The sequence below is a fragment of the Hipposideros armiger genome, unplaced genomic scaffold (genome assembly GCF_001890085.2).
Source record: "Hipposideros armiger isolate ML-2016 unplaced genomic scaffold, ASM189008v1 scaffold_500, whole genome shotgun sequence".
In the NCBI taxonomy this organism is placed as follows: Eukaryota; Metazoa; Chordata; class Mammalia; order Chiroptera; family Hipposideridae; genus Hipposideros; species Hipposideros armiger.
In genome coordinates, this window is record NW_017731850.1 from 772976 (window position 1) to 795433 (window position 22458).

The window sequence follows — 22458 nt, forward strand, 5'->3', positions numbered from 1 at the left end:
AAAGGCAGATACTATATGATTTACTTATATGTGGAATCTACAAAAAACAAGCTAATAGAAACAGAAAACAAATTGGGGGTTGTGAGAGGCGTGTGTGAGGTGGGGTCAGGGAAATTGATAAAGGTGGTCAAAAGTACAAACTTCTAGTTATCACATAAATAAGTTCTGGAGATATTATGTACAGCATGGTGACCATAGTTAATAATACTGTGTTGTATATTTGAAGTCTGCTAAGAGGGGAGATCTTACAAATTCTCATCACAAGAAAAAATGTAACTATGTGAGGTGCTAGATGTTAACTTATTGAGGTGATCATTTTGCAATATACACATATATAAAATCACTATGTTGTATACTTTAAATGTATACAATGTTATATGTCAATTATAATTCAATACAACTGGAAGAAAAGAGAGTAAAGGCAATGAGATTGTTGCACACGAAAAACAAACAAATAAAGAAAGGGAAACGTCCACTCCAACACACACAAAATTAAATTCTATAAAATGTATCTATATAAGTGTTAAGCCACCATCAAGTACACACTGAATATGTATTATGTACTGTGATAATATCTGTGGAAGGGTGAAATGTCACATTCATAGAGTTCTTGCCCCCAAGGAGATTACTACTTAGGAGAAATGAGAAGTTAACATGAAAGCCCTAGTGAATGGGGGTTGTACACGCGACCTCCAGCATTAGTGCTGTAGTGTGAGAGATGAGGATTCCATAATTCCATACCAGGACCACGAACTGCTTAATTGTGTGGTGTGGGTGAATATGCCAGGAGCTCCTACAAGCGGAAGGTTCAGGGAGAACCACAGTGACCTTGTAAGGACCCTGAGAGGTGGCAGCATTGCATTGGTTCTGAGAAAACAGGATTCATGCTTGAGGAGAGGTAGAGAGGTAAGTATGTTGTGTAGCGCCCTGACAAATAAGACTCATGGATAGGTGTATGCCCTGAAAATAAAGATTTAGTGGAGGGAAAAATAAGCTTTAGAAGCATAAATAGAATTTTAAAATCCTCTCATCTCATCTAAAATAATACAAAACAAAACACTAGCGAACAAAAAGTAGCATTCTAAGAAGTGACAGTGAATTTTTATACTTTGGTTCTAAGCTGTCAGATGTTCAACTGTTTGTGTGAATAATCTACATTATAACATTCTTTTCTTTCTATCTTGGCCTAAGGATATGGGTACTAAGACTCTGAAATATCAGATAAAAGGGAAAAGAAAACAACATGTTAGGCGAAAATATGAGCACAGTGTCCTATGAAGATAACGAAAACACAGGTATTTGAAACAAGACAAAAGCAGAACACATAGGGGAGGGGAAATCTTGGATGCCACAAATTAAGAGCCTTTCAGGAATGTGTGACTATGGAAAGTCCTTATTACAATGGCACTGTAGAAGTCCTCTGATATGACTCGATCACTGGTGGGCCAGTTAATCAAAATTTTGGAGTATGGAATCAGAAAAATGTTCCTTATGTCCATTTGTGTTCCATGAGGAAGGCACCCAGGAAGGAGGTAAAAGGGAGGAACTGGAGCCTGACTGTGGATGTAAATAGCCACTCTGTCAACTACCAGCTAGTGACTTAGCCTCTTTGTGCCCACGTGTTCCCATTTGCAAAATGGGTGCAGCGATTGTTCCTACCTCATAGGACTGTAATGGAGATTAAATTGAACAAAGGTTGGAGAATAGTATCTGACACATGATAAGCACTATATATTTGTTACATACATTTTTGATAGGGCAAAATCTGCTTCTTTTCCTAGGGATCCTATTATTAGAGTCCTCCAATGTTTGACCTTTTTTTGTTTGTTTCTTTGTTGGTGGTTTTCTTTTGGTTTTGGGGTGGTGGTGGCATCAACCACATGCTTCCTGCATTGTCTGTGATTTCTAGCTTTTGATTTTCTTAACAGTGAAACAAGAATTTAAAGTCATTTAAGAAGCAATTTGCATGAAGAATGCCCCTATACTTAACACAATTCCCCATCTCTCACAATTTATTTTTGTAGTTAGACATCTATATTTCATTTGGTCATAAACATTTGTTTTTAGTGACTTGCCTTTCTAGATGTTTTTGAAGCACTGAAGTTTGTTTTATAGAAACAATTCTTTTTGCAGCAGATTTCATCAGTTTACGTAGTTGTTAAAAATTACATAATTACCATGACATATACTACTCGCATAAACATACTGAGTTGCAAACATTTAATTGATGCTGAGCATTCAACTCAACCGGTAAGAGAAGTAAGCTGTCTACTACTTACCAATGTTCAGTAAGTTGCAAGTATTGTTTAATATGATTTACAAGAGGAAAGAGTGAGCATCGGTTAATCTGGCCAGTAGGTTCAAGTAAATTTTAGTTAGAAACTTGGGTTCCTTTAAGAACATTACTTTTGGATTTTATTTGTTGTACTGTCTTCTCAATTCTTTAGAATTTAGCTTAAATTGTTGATTCCAATATAGAGGGCCCTCTTAATCTGATTTGTTACCACCTATAGTCTCAGAGATATCATTCTGAAACTTGAAATCAACAGAAAAGTTTATTGCCATTGTTAAGATTTTAATTTTCAGGTCAGCCTCCTTTTTTCTTCCCCATCGTGGACCTGGTTCCCTTCGTAAGTTTCCAGAATTGAAAAACAATCCTTAGAACGATCCCCTTTTGTTCCTCCTATAAATTAATTTATTAAATAATATGCATGTAACCTCTTATTCTCTATTTTTGATGGACAAAGCAGTGACTCTTTCCTATACATTATTTTCTTTTCTACTGCTTACAATGTATCTACTAAAATCACAATGGGTTAAACAATCTTCTTTCTGCTTCTCAAGTGGCTATTTTAGATTGTAGAGAATCATTAGGCGGTATTCAGCAGATGACAACTCAATTTTCTAAGCTATACAGAAAACTACTTAGAAACCTACTGTACTGAAGCTCCAGTTCATGGGCAGAAGCTGTAAGGTCTATAATATTTGGGACCAGGTACCTTGGTGGACTGGCTACATCCACTAGCCACACCCTCAAACAGACTGGGCTGGTCCGGCACGGCTGAATAATAGTCCAAAGCATTCACATCAGACAGAAAAAGTTCAGCAGAAGAGGTGGGCACATAAAATTCTCTTAGGTGTATGCAAAATGACTCCCCAATTTACAGAATGAATTTGTGTTATTTATTTATTATGCCATTCAACATGTAATCATAGTGCTTCTGTAGGTGCAAAGCCAGCTCAGACTGTGTTTAATTTAGCCAGTGCTCCATGATAGGTCTTTGTGCCACCAGAAAATGAAAAACATGAGTCACATCATAAACAGTCCACCTGAAAAGCTAGCAAAGTTGTCTGTAAATTTGCTGTAAGATTTTAGAGTATAGGCATCACACTTCCTATCATTCTTCTTCACAGAACTATTAATAGTCCATTGTTTTCAAGTGTCAATTACATTAGAATGGCTCCTGAAAGTGAGAACTACTTGGGGAGGACTATGATGTGTGTTGGCTGAAAATTCCCAATCAATAAACACCAAGTTATATTGTGGGCATACACACCATCCCCTGCCCTTTGGATATGGATTTAAGAAATGTGTGCCAGTCCATGAAAAAGCTTCAATATCGACAGCACATGTGTTTACTATGGAAATAAATCATCATGAGTCATAATCAGGGACTACAGATCTTTAAACATTGTTCCAGAAAAGCCTCAAGTTAAAATGGGCAAAAAAGAAAAATTCATGAACATACAACAGCTGTTAAAAGTAATTATGATACTAGATCTTGGTTATGAGAGAGCAAAAGAAATACAACTTTTTACAGATGCAAGTTTCTTTATGACCAACATTTATTGTGGTCAGGATTAGGAAACAGCATAGAGATAGATGAGTATTTTTCTACACAATTTTTAAGTCATAAATTATGAATTATGCTCTAACAGATAAGGCAGAGAGGAAATTAATTTAAGAGATGAGATTTATTTTACAATTCATAGAGCTGTTTTATTTTAATTTCAGGGGGGTTTACAATTTGATGTTTAGCTTTATCAAACATTTTTTTTTCTCTGAAATGAACTGCAATTTTTCATTATTTCTCTGAGGTGTCAGAAAAAGATGTTTATGCCAAAGTTCAGAGAGTAAATTAGCAACACTATTTCAACCATTTGGAAAAGTGCTGTCCTGTAGAACTTTCTACGATGATGAAAATATTCTGTATACATGAGGTCTGTCAATTAAGTTCGCAAATTTGTTGCACTGATGTTCCTAACTTTTTTTGATATCAGAGGGAATATTCATTATGATTTGTACCAACTGGACAAACAGTCAACTGGGTTTACTATTTGGAAGTGCTGAAAAAGCTGCATGAAAAAGTTAGATGACCTGAATTTTTTGCCAACAGTTCATGGCTCTTGCATCACGACAATGCACCAGCTCACCCGGCACTGTCTGTGAGGGAGTTTTGAGCCAGTAAACAAATAACTGTATTGGAACACCCTCCCTACTCACCTGATCTGGCCCCCAATGTCTTCTTTCTTTACCCGGAGATAAAGGAAATATTGAAAGAAAGACATTTTGATGACATTCAGGACATCAAGGGTAATACGACCACACCTCTGATGGCCAGTCCAGAAAGAGTTCCAAAATTGCTTTGAAGGGTGGGCTAGGTGCTGTCATCAGTGCATAGTTTCCCAAGGGGATTATTTCAAAGGTGACTATAGTGATATTCAGCAATGAGGTATGTAGCACTTTTTCTAGGATGAGTTCATGGACATAATTGTCAGACCTCGTATACTGTCTAATATGGTAGCCATTGGCCATATGTGGCTTTTCAATACTTGAAATGTGGCTAGTTTGACATAGGAACTTAATTTTAGTTTATTCATTTTTTTAAAAATAGTTTAATTTAGCGTTCAATTTCAATAGTGCCATGTGGCTAGTGGCTATAATGCTGAGCAGTATAGTTTAGAGGACACCTCTGTATTGCTCCTTTCTCTCAGCCAATTAGACCTGGCAGTTGAGGGGGAGGTTCCTTAGTAAGTAACAGTAAGTCCCCAACTTATGAATGAATTCCGTTCTGGGAGAACGTTCATAAATAGGATTCCTTTGCAAGTCTGACAAAGTGAGTCTTATATAACTTTGACACAAATATACAATGCAAAGCATAAAAAAACTAAACACACATACAAAAATACATCCTGGGCTCTGATTGAGCACTGTACTGCTGTACACTATCACACTGTACAGTAAGCACACAGCAACACAACTGTGACAATGTCTGGCAGACATGTGAGCTACTTCCGCAATTTGTTTGCAACTGGAATGTTCATAAGTCGGGGACTTACTGTACTTGTATATTGCCCTGTGAAACCTCACACACCCTTTGCAAGCTGAGCCTCGGAAGGGCTCTGAGCAAGGCTCTCCGGAGCTTGTTTGAGCAAATATGCATATTAATAGATTTTTTAAAATAGAAAATAAATAGCAAAGATCAGCCCTCCAACCCCTTTTGCTAATTCATGTGTTTCTCCGTAGCCAGTTATTTTCTCAGAACTTTGTCAGGAATGGCTTCAAAATGATTCAAATGGTTTGACTTTCCATGTTATGGAGGCAAGTAAAGAAAGTTCGGTGAGAGCATTTAGACAAAGAAAACCTGTAAAACACTGAGGCAGAATATAGGAAGTATTGTGCTATGAGAAGGAATGCTACACAGAGAGTGAGGTGAAAGGAAAACAAATGCCAGCTATGTTTTTGATTAGAGAGTTTGAAATGAAGACATGTACTTTAGCATTCCATAAAACTCTTTCTTGCTGATTATGGGATGCAAGACCCTCAGGTAATTATTTCCTGGCTCTGTTCCACTATTTTGCTTAGTTTACTCGACAATACCTTCTGGTTGTCCCTTTTATCATTTATTATTTATTGATGCATTTCTTTATATGTAGCTTTAAAAAGTCACAAATTTAAGAGATGTTCAATTCTAATGACAGCCCTCAAGATGGGAAAGAATTGGGGTTTTCATGCAATGTGCCTTGCCCATGGAGATATTGGTAACTTTTGAACTGAAGTAACATCTTGTCAGTAGCATTTCAGTAGCAAAGATTGTTTTCCACATAAACACATACCTGGAGGAGAAGATCAGAAGTTGATCTCACTCGCTGTTGGAACAGGATACTTAACGTTCTATTCTGTTGTTCCAAATCAAACACTCTTGTTTTCAACTTGACGCATTCCTCCCTTAGATCCTATAACAAACACATCGAAAGAAAAAAAAGTCTATAACTGAAAGACATCTTTGCATATTATAATCATCTTTTATCTGATATTTCAGAAGCACTAGTAAAAAAAATAGTATTTTTATTCTTCAGAGCCCCCAGAAATAAATCACACACAATGTTTTCTTCTACATTCCATTGTCTGATAGAATTACTGTGTGCAGGGAAGACCAATTTTTTAAAAAACACACCTTGAAATCAGAAATGCATTAATCGAGCATGTTATTTTTGAAGATGGTTAATCTTAGCAATATAAAGTCAATTTAAGTTTCCACCTATATATTTTGCCTTTTCTCTGTTTTCATAAAAGCAATCATAAAGCACAAACCACAAGGACAGTAATGTTTTTGCACTGAATAGAGATTTGATGAACTAAAGAAACTATCACTTTTGATGGAGCCTTTCGCTGTCCTTTGTGGAAATGAGTTGAAATTCTCAACGCTGTGGCAAATAGAGTCAGTGATGCATTTCGTGGGAGTGAAGCAACTCTGAAGTGAAGGCTTTAAATGGCCACTTGAAACTTGACCATCTTATGAACTAGTGGATTTCTATATATTTGGGAGCATTTTGGTCTTAGTGCTGGGGAAGTAGAGTAACTGTACCTCATCATCCTTTGGGAGCAGCTCCTTTAAATGGTTCAAACACCACAGAGGCCTTTTCCCAACTTTCATGAGGGGAGCGTTAGGATTCCCTGGAATCCCACCAAGGAACTGCCTTCCAAACTGACTCGTAATAAAGATACTTGTAGTACTTAAATGTCCATACCCTCTTTGATGGGTTCAAGAAAGATCAGGTGGATGAAAGCCCCGATTCAAGGTTCTTCAAAAGCTGACCCCTTTCTGTATTTTGAACTTCACCTTTCACTTTTTTTCCTCCCTCCCTCCCTCCTTCCCTTCCTTCCTTCCTTAAAAAGGCTTCTGCTCTTACCATGCAAAGAACAAGGGTGTGTTTGTTGCTCTCAAAATCTCTCTGCATTCTAGCCACACTCCCCCTCCTCTCACCTTCTCAACCTCCTCTCTCTTCCAGTCCAAGTCTGCGTTTATATATCCAATCCAAATTCTATCCAGCTCCACGCTGACACTTTTATGTGCTGGTGCTCAAAGAGTACTCTCTTTTCTGAACCCCAACGAGCCCTCAAGGCCTCATATATAACATTTAGCATATGCTATTTTGTATTGATTCTATCTTTCATGCTATAGACTTATCTTGTCAATTAGATGGGCCATTCCTCAAAAGGCAAGCATAAGAAAACACTCAAATAAACAACAGCATATATATATATATATATATATATATATATATATATATATATATATAGAGAGAGAGAGAGAGAGAGAGAGAGAGAGAGAGAGAGACAGACAGACAGAATTTTATTAGAAAATTGGGGGAGGAGAACAGCGTTGGGGGATTGGGGAAGGGGAACAGACAACTTGCTGTCCTTTTTGCTCTTCAGTCTAGTTGTAGAGCACATCGCTTCACTGGCCCATGTTGGTTTTATCACTGCACTCTTCCTGGGTGAGGCAGTCGCTTGCTGGCCATGGGATGGCTGCTCATGATGGCTCACACCAGCTGCTGGCCAGACCCACTGCAGCCTACACCATCACCGGGGACTCACGTCAGCCCAGCTCCAGCTCGAGCTGTTGTTCACCATCTTAACTCTAGAGGGTGCAGCGTCATTGGCCCGCATGTGGGATCCGAACTGGGCCCTGCTGCTCAAAGCTGGCATCCCAAGCCAACTTTTAACACACCACTCGGCTGGCCCAACAACAGCATATTGTTCTTACACTCATTCCATTCCCTAGCATAGCACCACATATCGTAGGAGCTTAATAAATGTGTGCAATTATTTTATTAAAGGGAATTATAATGATGAATTCTATTCTCTAGTGATGGCAGGATAAAGAGAGTTTAAGTTTCTCAACACTTCTAGTTTGCCTGTCTATGTATCCTGAAGTGGGGCAGCTACAAGTTTTACTTAAGGCTCCGCAAGCAAGAAAGAAGTTCATTAGCTCTAATCTCTAGGGCTTCAGTGGGAATCACAGCCATGAAAAGGCCTGTTCTATAACCTTGTGTCAACCTAGTGTGAAGCTGGAGAGATCCAGCTTCTGAAACTTTACCTGAGCAGGCACCATCGTATCCAGGCTCACTCATTCTATTGGGTTGTCAGAAAAGTCATGACGCATTTTTTCTGTGTTTTTCATTGCAAAAATATGTCATGACTTTTCCGACAACCCAATATTTACAGAGAGCAAAGAAAGAGGTTAAGGTGTGGCTCACTGCACAGCTTCCACTCTCCTCACCTATTTAGAAAAATGAGTGAAGCTTATGCACAGGATGTTTTCAATTGATTGCTGCCTACAAATGCAGAGTGGAGAAAAGAAATGTCATGTTCAGAAGTGGACACCTGGTGCAAGACCTAGGAAGGCAGCAGCCATACAGAGCAGGGGCAGGAGTGCGTTTGTTGTGCACATGTACAAGCACACATGCCATTTGGCCGAGTCCATTTGGGGGGCCTAGGCATGGTTGAAATTAAAAGGCAATATTTGTATTCTTTATTTAAAAGTGAACCTCTGTCTGTGTCTCATTGATGCTAATTTTTGTTCTTCGCATGTATATAACACTCCCTGCTCCCAAACACTAATTGCTTTTACTACTGCTAATTAAGTAATTAATAAAACTTGACTGTGAGGTAAATAAATGTTAATAGTACCGATGGGGTGGGAAAACACCATCATTCTCATTTGCAGGTTGAGATATGGAAACATACACGTGTGGCTTCACAAGGAGAAAGGAGACCTGTACGGAATACCACCAGCGATTTTGAGCAGCAAAACTGAGAATAACTAAAAGGCATTCTTCAGATGGGTAAAAAAGTAAAAAGAAAACAAGGAAGAAAGAAAAAAAACTCAATCAATATATTCTATGGAGGACTTTTGTTTAAGTACCCAAATGTCAATGGCCATTGCTATTACTTAACATGGTAGAAGTTCATTAGCAGGAATGCGATTCATCCACCTTGAGAGCTGTGCATCATTCTTGGCTCATTCTGATCAGCACAGGGCAGATGGGGACATGGAAAGCTTTAGGAGTATGAGGCTGGTCTTCCCATTGCTGACAAACAGAACTGAGCTGGACTGAACATTTGTAGACATAAAAGAACCCCTGTGTTGGCTTTTAATATCCTTGTTCTCTTCAATCAAGCTGTGGATAGTATCTGATGCCAGAAAGCTACCACCACAGGAAGCTATAATCAAAATCATGCATGTGTGCCCACGTCTACATATATAGATAGAACCAGACCAGATAGATGGAAAGAGAGAGCAAAAAACACAACAATTTCTCTCACTGGGCAGAGTGAGACCTTGGCAGAGTGGCAGCTGGCTGTTTTTGCTTCCTCTGTGCTTACAATGGGAACCCATTGACAAAGGGAGTATATGGCATGTTTAGGCTGGGTTATAAGAACCACTGTTCTGACCTTGTCAGTTACAGAGGCTAGAACTGCACTATCCTGCCCAAGTAAAGCGTTAAAATTAAAGTCACTCTCCTCTGTCTAAACACCATCGTCCAGCATCATGGCTCGCAGCAACGGCTGCACCATCTGTCCTCTCTCACGCCCCTTCTTTTTCTATGATTCCCTTTTATGTCTCAGGCCTCAAGAGGAGAGTCCCATTGAAAAAATAGGGCTGTGTCTTCTGAAACAAAAAAGGAGACATGCTGCATAATTTTATCACCAGGAAATAATGCCCAAGGTTTGACTTCATTTCATCTCATGTAAGAAACCATAATGGCCTTTGGGGTCAAGGAAATAGCCAGCCCTGCTTTCCTTGCAATCTGTATGTCACTGTCAATTGGAAACAGGATATGAAAGGACAGCCGGATGTGAGGGCAAAATGTACTGACCGATGTGATACGCTGACCCTGTGTATCTTAATTACTCCAAATCGTCACCTCCCTGGATGACCCACACACTGCAAGTTTCACCTGCAGTTGGGGTTGAAGGAGATTCTGGACTCACTGCGATGGAATACAGTTACTTCATGCACTTAGAGCAAAACCATTACCAGTCTCCCTGCTGAAGTGAATTTGGGAAAGTGCTGATGACTTAGAAGCAGGATATATACTGACATCACAAGAGTGTTGTTGAGAACTATTTAAATCTGATTTTTTCATGGAAAATGACATTACAGTGGTTATATCTATTTTAGAGGCAGTGCGTATCATAGGAATACACCAGGTTGGGAGGTAGGGGGCCTGGGCTCCAGGTCCACATGACCTTGAAGAGTAACTTATTCTGGCTGGGCCTCTATTTCCTCATCTGTAAACTGAGTTACTGCACAAAACCAGGCTTTTGCGAGAATGGATGTCCTAGCTGCTTTACGAGATGGCTTGTCAAATGCCACTTCAATCCTTCCCTGAAGCTTAAAGGACACCACACCCATCAGCCTCTCTTCTTCTAAGTGGTTATTACTGATATATTCCTTTCTCTTCCAAGGATTCTAAGACTTGTGTAAAAAGAAACGCCATTTCTGGAAAACGCTGGTCACATCTCAGATTAACCAAGGACCTCAACATAAAAATACCATTAAAAGGCAAGACAGGTCACTAACTGTGTGACCAAGTCAGGCCAGCTGTAATCAATAGGAAGTGGTGAGTTCTGTGGCAAACTGAATACTTCAAGCCTTCCCCCTAAAGATATTTGGATGAAAACATTTTCATTCAGGGTGATGGCTAAACAGTCCATGCTATTAGAGTGAATTGAGCCCATTACCAGAACTATATAATCGACAATATCAGGATTAAGCGCTAAGGTCCCTGGCAATTGTGAAATTCGAGGGTCCAAAATAAGACTGATTTTGAGAGAGCTTGACTCCAAATTTACAGAGTCCACTTTGATTCCACACATGTCAGGACCTAAATATTCTTGCTAGAAAGGTCTGGCAATTATTCCAGAAGTCTCAAGGAGTCAATTGGCTACCATGCCCTTTGTTTCCTGTGATCATAACTAATGATGGATTTCCATCTATCTGTTGGTTTCATAGCATCTCCTCTGCCTGCAGAACTATAGTGGGGAAAAACAATAAGTGATAAAATGGGATCATGTAGACTCAATAGTACAGGGGACAAGAACAGGGATTTGAGTGGAATAACCTTAAATTAAAGTATGGGCTTTGCCACCTCTAGGAGTTGGAACTACGGGCAAATTATTTTTAGTCCTATCCCATAGGCTTGTGGTGAGAATAAAATGACTTAGTGCATTTAAAATACTGGGGTGTGACTCCCTGTAAGTGCACAATAAATATAAATAGACCCTCTTCAGGGAATCAGATCCTAACACACCATTGCTGGATAAGAGGGCCCAGATGGCCTGACTGTCCTTTCTAACAAGGGAAACATGTGGGAGTTTGATGCTCTTTCAGTTTCAAGCTACAAAATCGTGTTCTCCTCCCATCTGAATGGCTATATTGTTAGGTTCAAGATACAAGAGCCTTGTTCTACATTGGTGAAGAAAAAAAAATACTATATAAACACCCTAAAGAAACTGCAGATAAGCCTGAGATTGTTGAATTACTTGAAAAATAACTTCAGGGAAAAAATGTTTTTCTTCCAAGTTTGGTTCTAGTGGTAATAAAAAAGAAAAAAAGAAAGAAAGAAAAGAAAAGAAAAAGAAAAACATTGAAGAACCTAGGAGAATTACATTTTCAGCTAGTATAATTGACTTAATGAAGATAAAATATATTTCAGACAAAAATATGAGTTTAGCTCAATTATTGATTTCATTCACACTTGTAGACTTGAACCTGTGATTTGGAGTCATAAATGGAAGTGAGCTGGGTTTAATATTGTCACGTTAGCATTATTGATCTAAAGAAGGGACAGTCTAGTCTGCTCTGTTAAAGGAACAGGGTTTTGAGATAAACTGAATTACCTGCCTAGGGCAATATATGTACATTTAACACAAACTGATAAGTTTATGGAAATCATTTTTTTTTCAATCATTATTGAGAAAAGAAGTACACTCTGTTACTTCAGGATGCTTATCTGAGCCAGTTCAGGATCTGCCATGAAAAATGCTTTTTTGGTTGCTCAGAGAATTGCTGAAGCTATGGCAGATTTGCCTGTGTATTGGAACAACTGATATATTCTAAAATTGAATAGTTATGACTAGAATGCCACCTCAAAAATGATTTCTGTGACTTGGATAAACCACTCAAGATTTCTCTTTTTTATTCTGTGCCTCTTTAGGAGGTATATCTTCTTTAGAAATCGTTTTCTCATCTGCACTTGAAGTACATTTTATTTCCTATATTGTGCTCTTAGTTAAAGAAGTTTCAGTCTTTTTGCAGCCATTTTACAGTTCCTATAAAAGCTGGGAGGCACAGGTTTCTGCAGAACATGATTCTTTTGGCATCTCAGCGAGCAGTGGCTCCTCTTCCCGCCTCACCGTGTCCCCGAGGGATGCTACCTCACGGCAGCACGTCCTTCTGTGTCTCACTGCTTAACTGTACCGAGGTAGATTTATCTGTTTACTAGCTATTACTTGAATTTGTGTAGCTATTTTTTTTGTGGCTGACCTGAAGAGTCCCATTTTCCTTGATATTGTACCAAATGGCTTCCTTGTCTCTTTCCTGAGGCACTGTTTGAAAAGACAGGCATGAGAAGTCTTTTAACAATTACGTGGAGAGCTGCAGCAGTGCTCCCTGCATTTCTCAGGTTTGTAATTAAATGAACATGGAGTTTCCAATAGGAGAGCCATTGAGAAATTAAAGCCTTTGAAAAAGAAAAGGCATTGAAATATGTTGTGAAACAAAGGGGGAGCTGTTCTTCAACATCTGTTTTTCCTCTTCTTCCACAATAATATGTCAGTTAATTTTCAACTTCACACATACCCAGAATCAACACGTCACCTTCCTTAAGTGAGGCTGTATGACCAAGGTCTGTTCGAGGAGATGTAAGTATGGAGGTATGAAAGCTTTTGGAAGCCTCTCTTAAAAGTCATAAATTGTTTTACTCTCATTAATCATATCCCCCTGCATATGCCACACAACCTAAGATTTCCTTGTATAGAGGAAGGTTCCATCTCCAGAGAGGTAACTCAGAATAAACAAAATCTGAAGGAACTAGAATTTAACCTGTGAGAAACATTATGGAAAGAGATGGGGAAGGCTTGATAAAATTAACCAAACCAGCCAAATTTGGGCAATTACCTGCATTTACAAACTCTGCTCCAATCACATATTATCTGAAGGCAGAATAGGGACATAGCAAAGAAGTAAATGCTCAGAAATTACCATTTGATTTCCCTCCCCTCCCCCAACTTTATCAGGGAATGATTGACAAATATAATTGCATATGTTTAAAGTATACAATGTGATGACTTGACATACATTATATTGTGAAATGAATGCCAAGATCAAGATATTTAACATATCTATCACCTCACATAGTTAATGCTTCGTGTCAGTGTGTGCGCACACATGTGTTATATATGTAAATGTGCTGTGTGTGTGTGTGTATGTGTAAAGAATGCTTGAGATCTACTGTCAGAAAGTTTTAAGTATACAGTACTGCCATTTGTTTTATATTTACCACCAACTGATTCCTATAGGAACTGCTCTACATACTTTCCCAGAGGACCACAGCAATTCTGGGAGGTGGGCATCATTATTTCTATTTTACAGGAGAGGAACTAAGGCCCAGAGAAATTAAATAACTTCCCTAACCTCAAAGATCTCTTGTTGAATTTTTGGCTTCTGTTAAGACTGTCTGTAAGAGGCTATTCATTTTACAGGAATTGGAGGAATCCACCAACTGATTCAATGTTTGCATTTATTAAGTAAAAATGATAGGTTTTCTACTCATCTGGGTCCCTGGAAATATTTCATCTTCAGAAGGGTTTCTATTACTTTACCAAGAGTTTGAATTTAATGATTCTATTGGTCATTGATGTTACTTCATATGCCATCTAAAACACACACAGTTTTAACCTAAGTGAATAAATAGGAAAGTATTGCATCTATCAATCACGATTTCCTAGTTTGACAATATGAGTTTCAATCTATTCACATAGGTACTTTGAAAATAATAAAGCGAGAAAGTGACCTACCTTTTGAGTGAGCAGAGCTTGAACAACTTGGTTGGCTACCTTTAAAAAAATAAAGAAAAGAGTTGATGTTTATAATAATGCGGCTCTACGCAAGGACACTAATTCACCAATAAGTTTCCCACAGCTTACTGTAGCTAATTAGCTCCTCTTGGCCTCTTTCCTCTACTTCTAGGGGACCTGATTCTTTTCATAATAAGCGTGTCCTTCTAGGTAATACTTGGCTTTTTCCAAAGGTGACCTTGTTGCTAATTAAGATGGTTAGTCTAGAAAGATCATTCATACCTTGACTTCCACATCTCCATATTTGGAGAAATAATGTCCTTTCATATGTAAAGTACTCCAAGAAGGCTAAAAAATGATATAGTGCAAAACACGGTCCTAATTATTTATACACAGTTTCTACACTTTGCTGATTTGCAATGTCCTTTGTCTCTCCTTTCTATTCCTTTGCTGTGTGATTCACCATGTAAATCTACTGGCAGCAGAGCTAGGTTGAGTGGTGGAGAATAGGGACAACTCACTGTTTCCTACATGCTCCACTATCCTCCCCCACATCTTCATTTGTGCCACCATTTTGTCATTGCTACCTGTAACAGTCTCAAAGTTGTGTACTCCAACATCCATTTCCCCCTTTTTCCTTAGTGACAAACCCTGACTTTATTTTTACTGTATACATCAAACTACATTTCTCAGCCTCTCTTGAAGCCAATTGTCACTTTATAACAAACTTCTGGCCACTGAGTTATAAGAAGACTACTTTCTTGGGCTTATAGGAAGGCTCTAAGAAGAAAGGGGCTCATTCTTCTTCTTCCTTGTTCTGTCTGGGTATGAAAGTGATGGCTGGAGCTTCAGCAGCCACCTTGACAATAGAAGTCACATATTAAATATCACTGGGCAGAAAAATAAAATGAGCCTGGTTTTGATGGTGCATAGAGCTGCAATGTCTATTTCTGAACTTCAGTGTGAGACAAAAATAAAATAGCCACCATTATTTTGAGTTTCTTCCAATAGAAAGCCAAATATAATTCTTAATAATATATTAACAGAACCCTAATTTTCTTCAGGTATAGGGCAGGTTGGGACAATATGAGAAACTGGGCACCTCTCAGCCCTAGGTGATGACTCTTGATGAATCTAAGTCAATCTTGGTAATCCCATTCCCCTTCAATGACTTGCTTAAGAGTGAGCATGTGACACAATGCCAGCTAAAAGCCATGTGTAAAACCAATAACATATCCCTGGTATTTCAAGGATCTCACATTTTCTCCAGATAATCATTCATCATTTCCACATTTATTTGCACTAAGATTTCTTTTTCACCTGCAGATTTCAAAAACACTTCACAAAGAATCACTTACTAAATTTCACCATAACCTTGAAGCTTTGTACCCATATGGCTACTACTGATAAAATTAAGGTGGACAGGTAAATTATGTGGTATTTTTCAGCAGCTATAGTAACATTTAGTGTGATAACTGAAACTGACAACATTAAAGATCAAGTCAGAATATTTAAGCATCCTAGATAGAAGTTACTTCTGTTCATTCATTTCATCCTTCATTTATTGAATATAAATTTTCAGAGTATTTGCAAAGCTAGATGACTATGGTTCCTCGGTTTCAGAGAGAGCATAGCTGGTAGGAAGTTGGCAAGAACACAATTATAACACAGTGTGATAATCATGTAATCATCTTGGTAGTTCTCACAGTCAGCCAAAGGCTGAGGGATATGCTTTCATCTTTTTTTTTCTCTTGATAACAAATTTATTTTTGGTGATACTAAATTATGTGTTTTTGTATCGCTGTCTAGGATAGTGGGACAGATTATGGTGAGAATGTTTTCATTGAGCTTAATTGTTTCTTGACTCAATATTGACAAAATAGCACTCTCTTAACAACAGTTTGCTACGGGTAAGTCTCATCGAAAATTAAAATATAGGCTGTCATCAGCTCGTGGTTAGGAGGCATTCACACCACAAGCAGTAAATGACTAGAATCAGATTACCTTTAATTGATTAGTTGAATTTTATGCACAAGAGGGATTTTTTTTCTACCAGAATCCATTCCAAATTTACATATTTTGACATTAAGTAAAAAAGAAAGGCCTTTCATTAGTTTTTGAAGAAATAGTATTTAGTTTCTTTTTTTCTTTTCTTTTTTTTTTTTAGTCCAGACCAAGTTAAATAGCATCCCTAGAACTATCATAGCTCCAAAATAAACCTTAACTGGTATTTTTTCTTTTTCCTCTATCATTTTATTTATAAATAATCAGAATGGGGATAAATCTTATTTAGCCCATACACATTGACCAATAGCATAACCTTGAAAATCTTAGTTTTTAAACATTCACTTCAATTCATAAATAACTGGGAATTTAAAGTCAAACTATGTACCATCCATTTTATTCTTGGCAAATGAAAAAAAAAAAAAAGCACAGAAGAATTGAGCTATTCATGCAGCTTGAATCAGGAACAATATACCAAAGTTAATTCATATCATCAATAACTTCATTCTTTTGGATCTCAAACTTTGGATTTGATTTACATTCTCATAAAACTGCCCAATATCAATATTTTCTTTTCTTCCCCCAAACTGGTCCCTCACTTAAACCATTCTGTGGAACAATGGTCGCATAAAATAGCTCTCTCTCTACATGATTTAACAGGAGACATAAATGAATATCCTAACTGGAACAGCCCTCAGGAGTAAATATGTTCATTCTATCTTTGCAATCAACTATTTTGCCTTATAGACTTAACAGACTCCATCTCTGACACAGTTCCTTCTGGCATGTACTTTAGACAGTTGTTTGCTGTACCTGAAAATTGAACAAAGATCCACAAATGCAATATTTCTTTACCTACTGACATGGGTTTTATGACCCAGAAGGACTCACAGCTTCTTTGCAGAATAGCAGGCAGGTTGTACAACCGCTTTCCTGGGTGCTGACAGTTCCTGGGTTTTGTTACTCTTTTTAACTGCTAAGCTTCCCCGATGGGTCCATAGAACAGTTGTTTGGAGCCTGCAACCTCTAACAGGTTCACAAGATGATCCCTGGAATGGGCCCCTTTCCTCATCATAACATTATACCCTTAGCACTTGGGTTGTAAATAATCACACACCCACAGGCCCAGCTAATGAGAACAAATAACTTTCAGTGCCACCTGACAGCTCTGCTCTCCAAAGAAAGGACAAATAGCAGCTGGGCTGGCCCAGGGGGAATTGAGACGTACTGAGCACAGCTGACAGCCCTGGAGCTCCTGGCTTGTTTTACAACCTCCCTTAAGCTCTCTGTGGAGGCCACCTTGCTTTGCTCTAGGAGACAAGCAGGGCTGCAGGTGACACAGAGATGCCAAAGAGAGGGCCCAGGTGCATCGCTCCTGTCTGCTCAGTAGGAATTCTCTCAGTCAAGCCAGATCCTCTGATGCCTGGCTGATATAGGCACGTGCCTTTGCTCTACTTCCAGGTCAGGCTTTCAGGGGTCACCATTCCTCCTAGTTCTCCCCCTAGAAGGGGTGGGCAGAAGGAGGGGGAGTCAGGGCTGTGGAGCTGTCAGTGATTTCATTGCAAAACAGTCGCTGAGGCTGTTTTGAATGAAAGGAAGCCAATTCTCACCACCTCCAGAAGGCTGGGGGCTTGGGGTGGGTGAGGAATTCGAAAGGCCCCATGATTGACAGTCCTCTCCTCCTACCTAGTGGTCTCCCATTCATCTTTCACCTGCTCTTTTATCATGCAGAGCAAGGGTCATATCAGCAAGGTAATTTAGCAATAGGCTGGGAAAAGTACAAATTCTGGAAAATGTGCTTGCTTTGAGGAAGGTTTCTATGCTTTTAAGCTTGGTTTTGTTCTGAGGAACATTGTGGCAGAACCCCAAGAAAGACTCAGGTTCAAATACTGCCTGTGTTGATGATTATATACTGATATGTACGGGGGTGGGAGGGTTGAGGTGGTGAGGGCAACCTCTAAGTTGTTGTGAAAAATGCATGAGATAATAGTCATAACCAGAGAAACCACCTTGGACAGTATCTGCTGTAAAGCAGTCACTCCATAAATATTAAATCTGCAACAGGTCACTGGAACTTCAGAGAATAAAACCCATTTTCAGGTAAGCAGTTAAGAAAGAATGGTTTGAGAATAAAGGGTTTTATTCATAAAGGGATGAAATGTGTGTGTGTGTGCGTGCATGCATGTGTGTATGTATGTGCATAATATAAATGTATAAATATAAACAACTAAGCACCTATATTATTTATGTACCTGTAAAAAAAATCCTGTAAAATACTGGGAGTGGGAGAAAATTATCTAAACATATATGTGGGATTCCAGAGAAAAGTTATGTGAACATCCATTTGTGGCTGATCATCTCCATTCATTCATTTAGTGGTTCAACAAGTATGCATTAAGGACCAAGTATGGGCCCAAGCAAGAGTTGTGCTGGGTCTTGGTGAAATCATGGTGACCAGGACATCAGTGCTGCCCCGCAGTGGTTAGAGTCTAGGGCAGGTACAAGAAAAACATTATCTGCTGATGTCATGATCCATTCATGAAATGAGCATTTGAAGCACATGAGAGCTTTCTGCAGGATCACCGTCCATCTGCATCTGCCAACACACTGAATTTAAAGATGTCTTAGGGCCCAGATGTGGGATATGCAATGAGAATGTCCTGATAAAGCTCCCACAATCCAGTCCTGGCACACAGCATAGGAATCAGAGCGAGAGGGAAGAGTTGCTCTTAACTGACTTCTGCCTTTATCTAGCCTTGGCTTAAAAGAAATTCTGGTGCTTTTTTCTGAACTCCATCCAAAGGTCTCGTTTTTCCTGACTTTGTGCTCTGAAGTGTAGAGCGTAGAGAAGTCGGGCAGAACTCCATCATAGCATCCTCACTGGCTGGGGGGAACTCTGGCCCAGGCTGATGGTCTAAAGTGGTGGCAGGCTCTCCAACTTCTGTGAACACAAGCCTCGACTGGGAAGTGTGTTAACACTGCCCATTTCCTCACCCCTCCTTCTGCTTGAGAAGGACTGAGTTGGGTCTGGGAATCTTAATTTGTAGCAATCGCCATACATCATTCTGACACAGAAGGGGCCCAGAAACACACCTTGAGGAACACTGAGATAGGCTTTATGTTTGCTTTCTCAGTCACTGTTGAGGAACTAGAAATTACCCACAATTTCCATGTGGGTCTGTTGTTCTTCTGTCATCATATCCAAGGTTGGCAGAGCTTTTATCCTCTAACGGAAACTTTCTAAAAATGCTCTCTGAGGCCGAGCATTCAGAGAATATAAGAATGTTGGTTCATAGTTGTGGCTGAATATTATAACCCTCTGGGGTGCTTTAAATAATTCTAACTCCCAGGCTCCACTCTAGACCAGAATTTGATCAGTCTCTGAGGTGGGCCCAGTCAGCAGGATTTTTTAAACTCCCCAGGTGAGTAAGTCCAACAGGCAGGTAAAGGTGAGAACCACGGGTCCTTCTGCATCTCAAAACTTCTTCAGCTCCAGCTCCTTCTGCTAAAGATGCCCTTTCAGTCCTGCCCCCCTTTCCTGCCTGCACACCTCTTCTCCTGCCCTTTGTGACTGTGCCGTGCATTGCCCTAGTCTCCAGTGTAGCTCAGTTCCCCTGTGAGTTGCCCTCAATTCATTCCTCTGTGATTAACCAGGCCCCTCACTTCTACTGCTAGGCCAGCGGCACCCTGTGCTCCTAGAGCCTGGGTGAGGCTGACTCCTAATAAAGGTTTGTAGGACACAACTGAATCTATCTAAATGCAAAGCAGTAGTTTGAAATGTTATTTTATTTATTTTATATGTGTCATTACCCTTCTCTACATGGGAATGGAGTGGTATTCAAGGAACTGTAGTTAAGGCAATAGTGAGAATAAATAGCAATTCACTGCTTGCCAGTAAACTTCTCTGTCAAACAGCTAGACAAAGACATTGGATTCAAACATTAAAGCCTCTGCTACCCCAGGGAAAGTCCAGAATGTTCTTGGGTTTTAGCTCTTGAGGAGCTAGGTAGCAGTAAAGGTGATGGGTGTGTGCATGCACGTCTGTGTGCGCCCACATTTGTGTGCATGTGTCTGCCTAGCAAACCCGTGTGTATCTGTGGATGTGGGTCTGCTTCCTTCTGAATATATACAGCCTTTCATTTGAACACACAGAGGGAATTTCTGACTCCCAAGGGTTTTCCCCAAATCTTCAATTTGTTCTTCATTGCCCAGAAAAATAACAAGCAGTGCAAAAGGGATTGGAGAACATTTTAAATTTATATTTTATCCACCTGTGTATGTTTTCTGAAACCCACTAGCAAGGAAATAACTTACAGGAGACCTTACCTTGTTAGTTTGTCTAATTAGTATAAAAAGCCTTGAAAAGAATTTCCAGTTGGCATTATTACTACATTCAACTACTCCTTGGAGAGTGTACTCTTACAATGCGTGGAAATGGATTGTCTACCCTCATAGAATTAGTTACAGAACAACTGGCATGTGTAATCAGGGGCCAGTATCCATGAATACAAAACATTTGTATTGCTCAAAGGTGCTTCTTTGTTGCAAATCACCTCTTTAGCAAAAGTTAATGTTTGCAATTAAGAACAGAGGAACTCTCCCTCTAAAAATTCGGCGTTCAGTGGAAACTGCATATGAAATTATTTTGTGGGTAAAGACTTATGTTTTGCCTGGATGAAACCTTTGGAATGCAGGCATGGGGAATATAAGGAAAACAGACCATGAGTTCTCTTAAAGAACAGCTGTGAGCTTTTTGATTGATGGGGAGGGGTGACTCGTAGGAGAATTGTGACAAATAAGACAATTCTGTGGTGTGATTCACATAAATTTCACTTCTGAATACAGATTAAGTCTCATAGGAAATTTCTGTGCATGAGGTTAAAGTGAAACTTTGCTGATCAATGCCTATGACCCAAGGGCAATATTTGTTCCTTTAAAATTCCTTGGATTTATTTGGTCTTTCTTGCCCTAAACTTTGATTGGACCAAGAACCTGGGGAGAGGCGTGAGAAGTGCTGAACCGGCCTCGCCAGGCTCTGAGTCATCATTGCCCCTTTTATGTCCACTCCCTTCATAGTTATTCTTTTAACTCCGGACATTGTAAAGATTGTTGAGCCTTTTGAAGTCCTGACAGGGCAGACAACAGCAGACACCAGTTTGTTTGAGTAACTGACATATATGACTGGAAAGGTTAAACAATTAAAATATTAATCCTTAAACAATTTTCTAGGGACATTTTGAATGTTCTTCAACCACATATAGTAATTATTATGCACAGTGGTCTGTGTGATGAGGACCACAGCTCTGGAGGGCTTGCTGACACAGATCACCAGGCACACTCCCAGGGTCTCTGGTTCTGTAGGTCTGGGGTAGGGCCTGAGAATTTGCATTTGTAACAAGTTCTCCAATGAGGCTGAGGCTGCTGGTTCAGGGGTCAAATTTCAAGAATCACTGGTGTAGGAAAACACTGAACACAACTGGAAGTCTGAGGAGGGAGGCCACTTGCACTTTGAAGGGAAGAGAGAGGTATATGGTGGTGGTGATGATGACAGAACTGGAATTTGAACCTGTGCTCTTTATAGTATAACCTGCCACCTTATGGGGCAGTGTGGACGGGGTTAGGGGGAGCAACGCAATAAGAAAGATCAAGAGGAGTTTGCTGGAAAAATTTTCCCCAATTGTTAGTGAGGCGGAAAAGACTGAAGATATATTGCTAGTTCCCACTGGTAAGGTAATGGGACTCGAGTAAATGTAGTTTTCCTTATTTTCTTAAAATCTGTGTCAGCTATATTGCAACAACTCTCAAACTGAATCTGCTAGAATGGTATGTATAAGTTTTTAGGCAGATGACTAAAAAAGTCATTCCATTAAATTAATAACTCCAACCACCAACAAAGTCCCAGCTGACAGCTTGTCAGTGAGGCAAATGGCCAATCCTGGCTGGACAATACAGTATGAGGTTAAAAAAATATATGGTGAATGTTTAAATTAAAAAAATGTATTACAGTAAAAGATACACTGCCATTAAACCTCCTTAAGATACTCCCCCTCACTTCAAATACAATTACCCCATTATCCTTGCCA

The 22458-nt window shown here is 39.3% G+C and overlaps 1 protein-coding gene across 1 annotated transcript in view; it reads right to left on the reverse strand.

Annotated features, from left to right (window-relative positions):
* NCKAP5 (NCK associated protein 5) overlaps positions 1 to 22458 on the reverse strand; it is a 940156-nt gene that overhangs the window by 220359 nt on the left and 697339 nt on the right. Inside the window, exons 11-12 of the mRNA XM_019667544.1 lie at positions 14372 to 14410; positions 6118 to 6237 (exon numbers count right to left, since the gene is read on the reverse strand). Of these exons, the coding sequence (XP_019523089.1) occupies positions 6118 to 6237; positions 14372 to 14410 (159 nt within the window). The remainder of the gene's footprint in view (positions 1 to 6117; positions 6238 to 14371; positions 14411 to 22458) is intronic.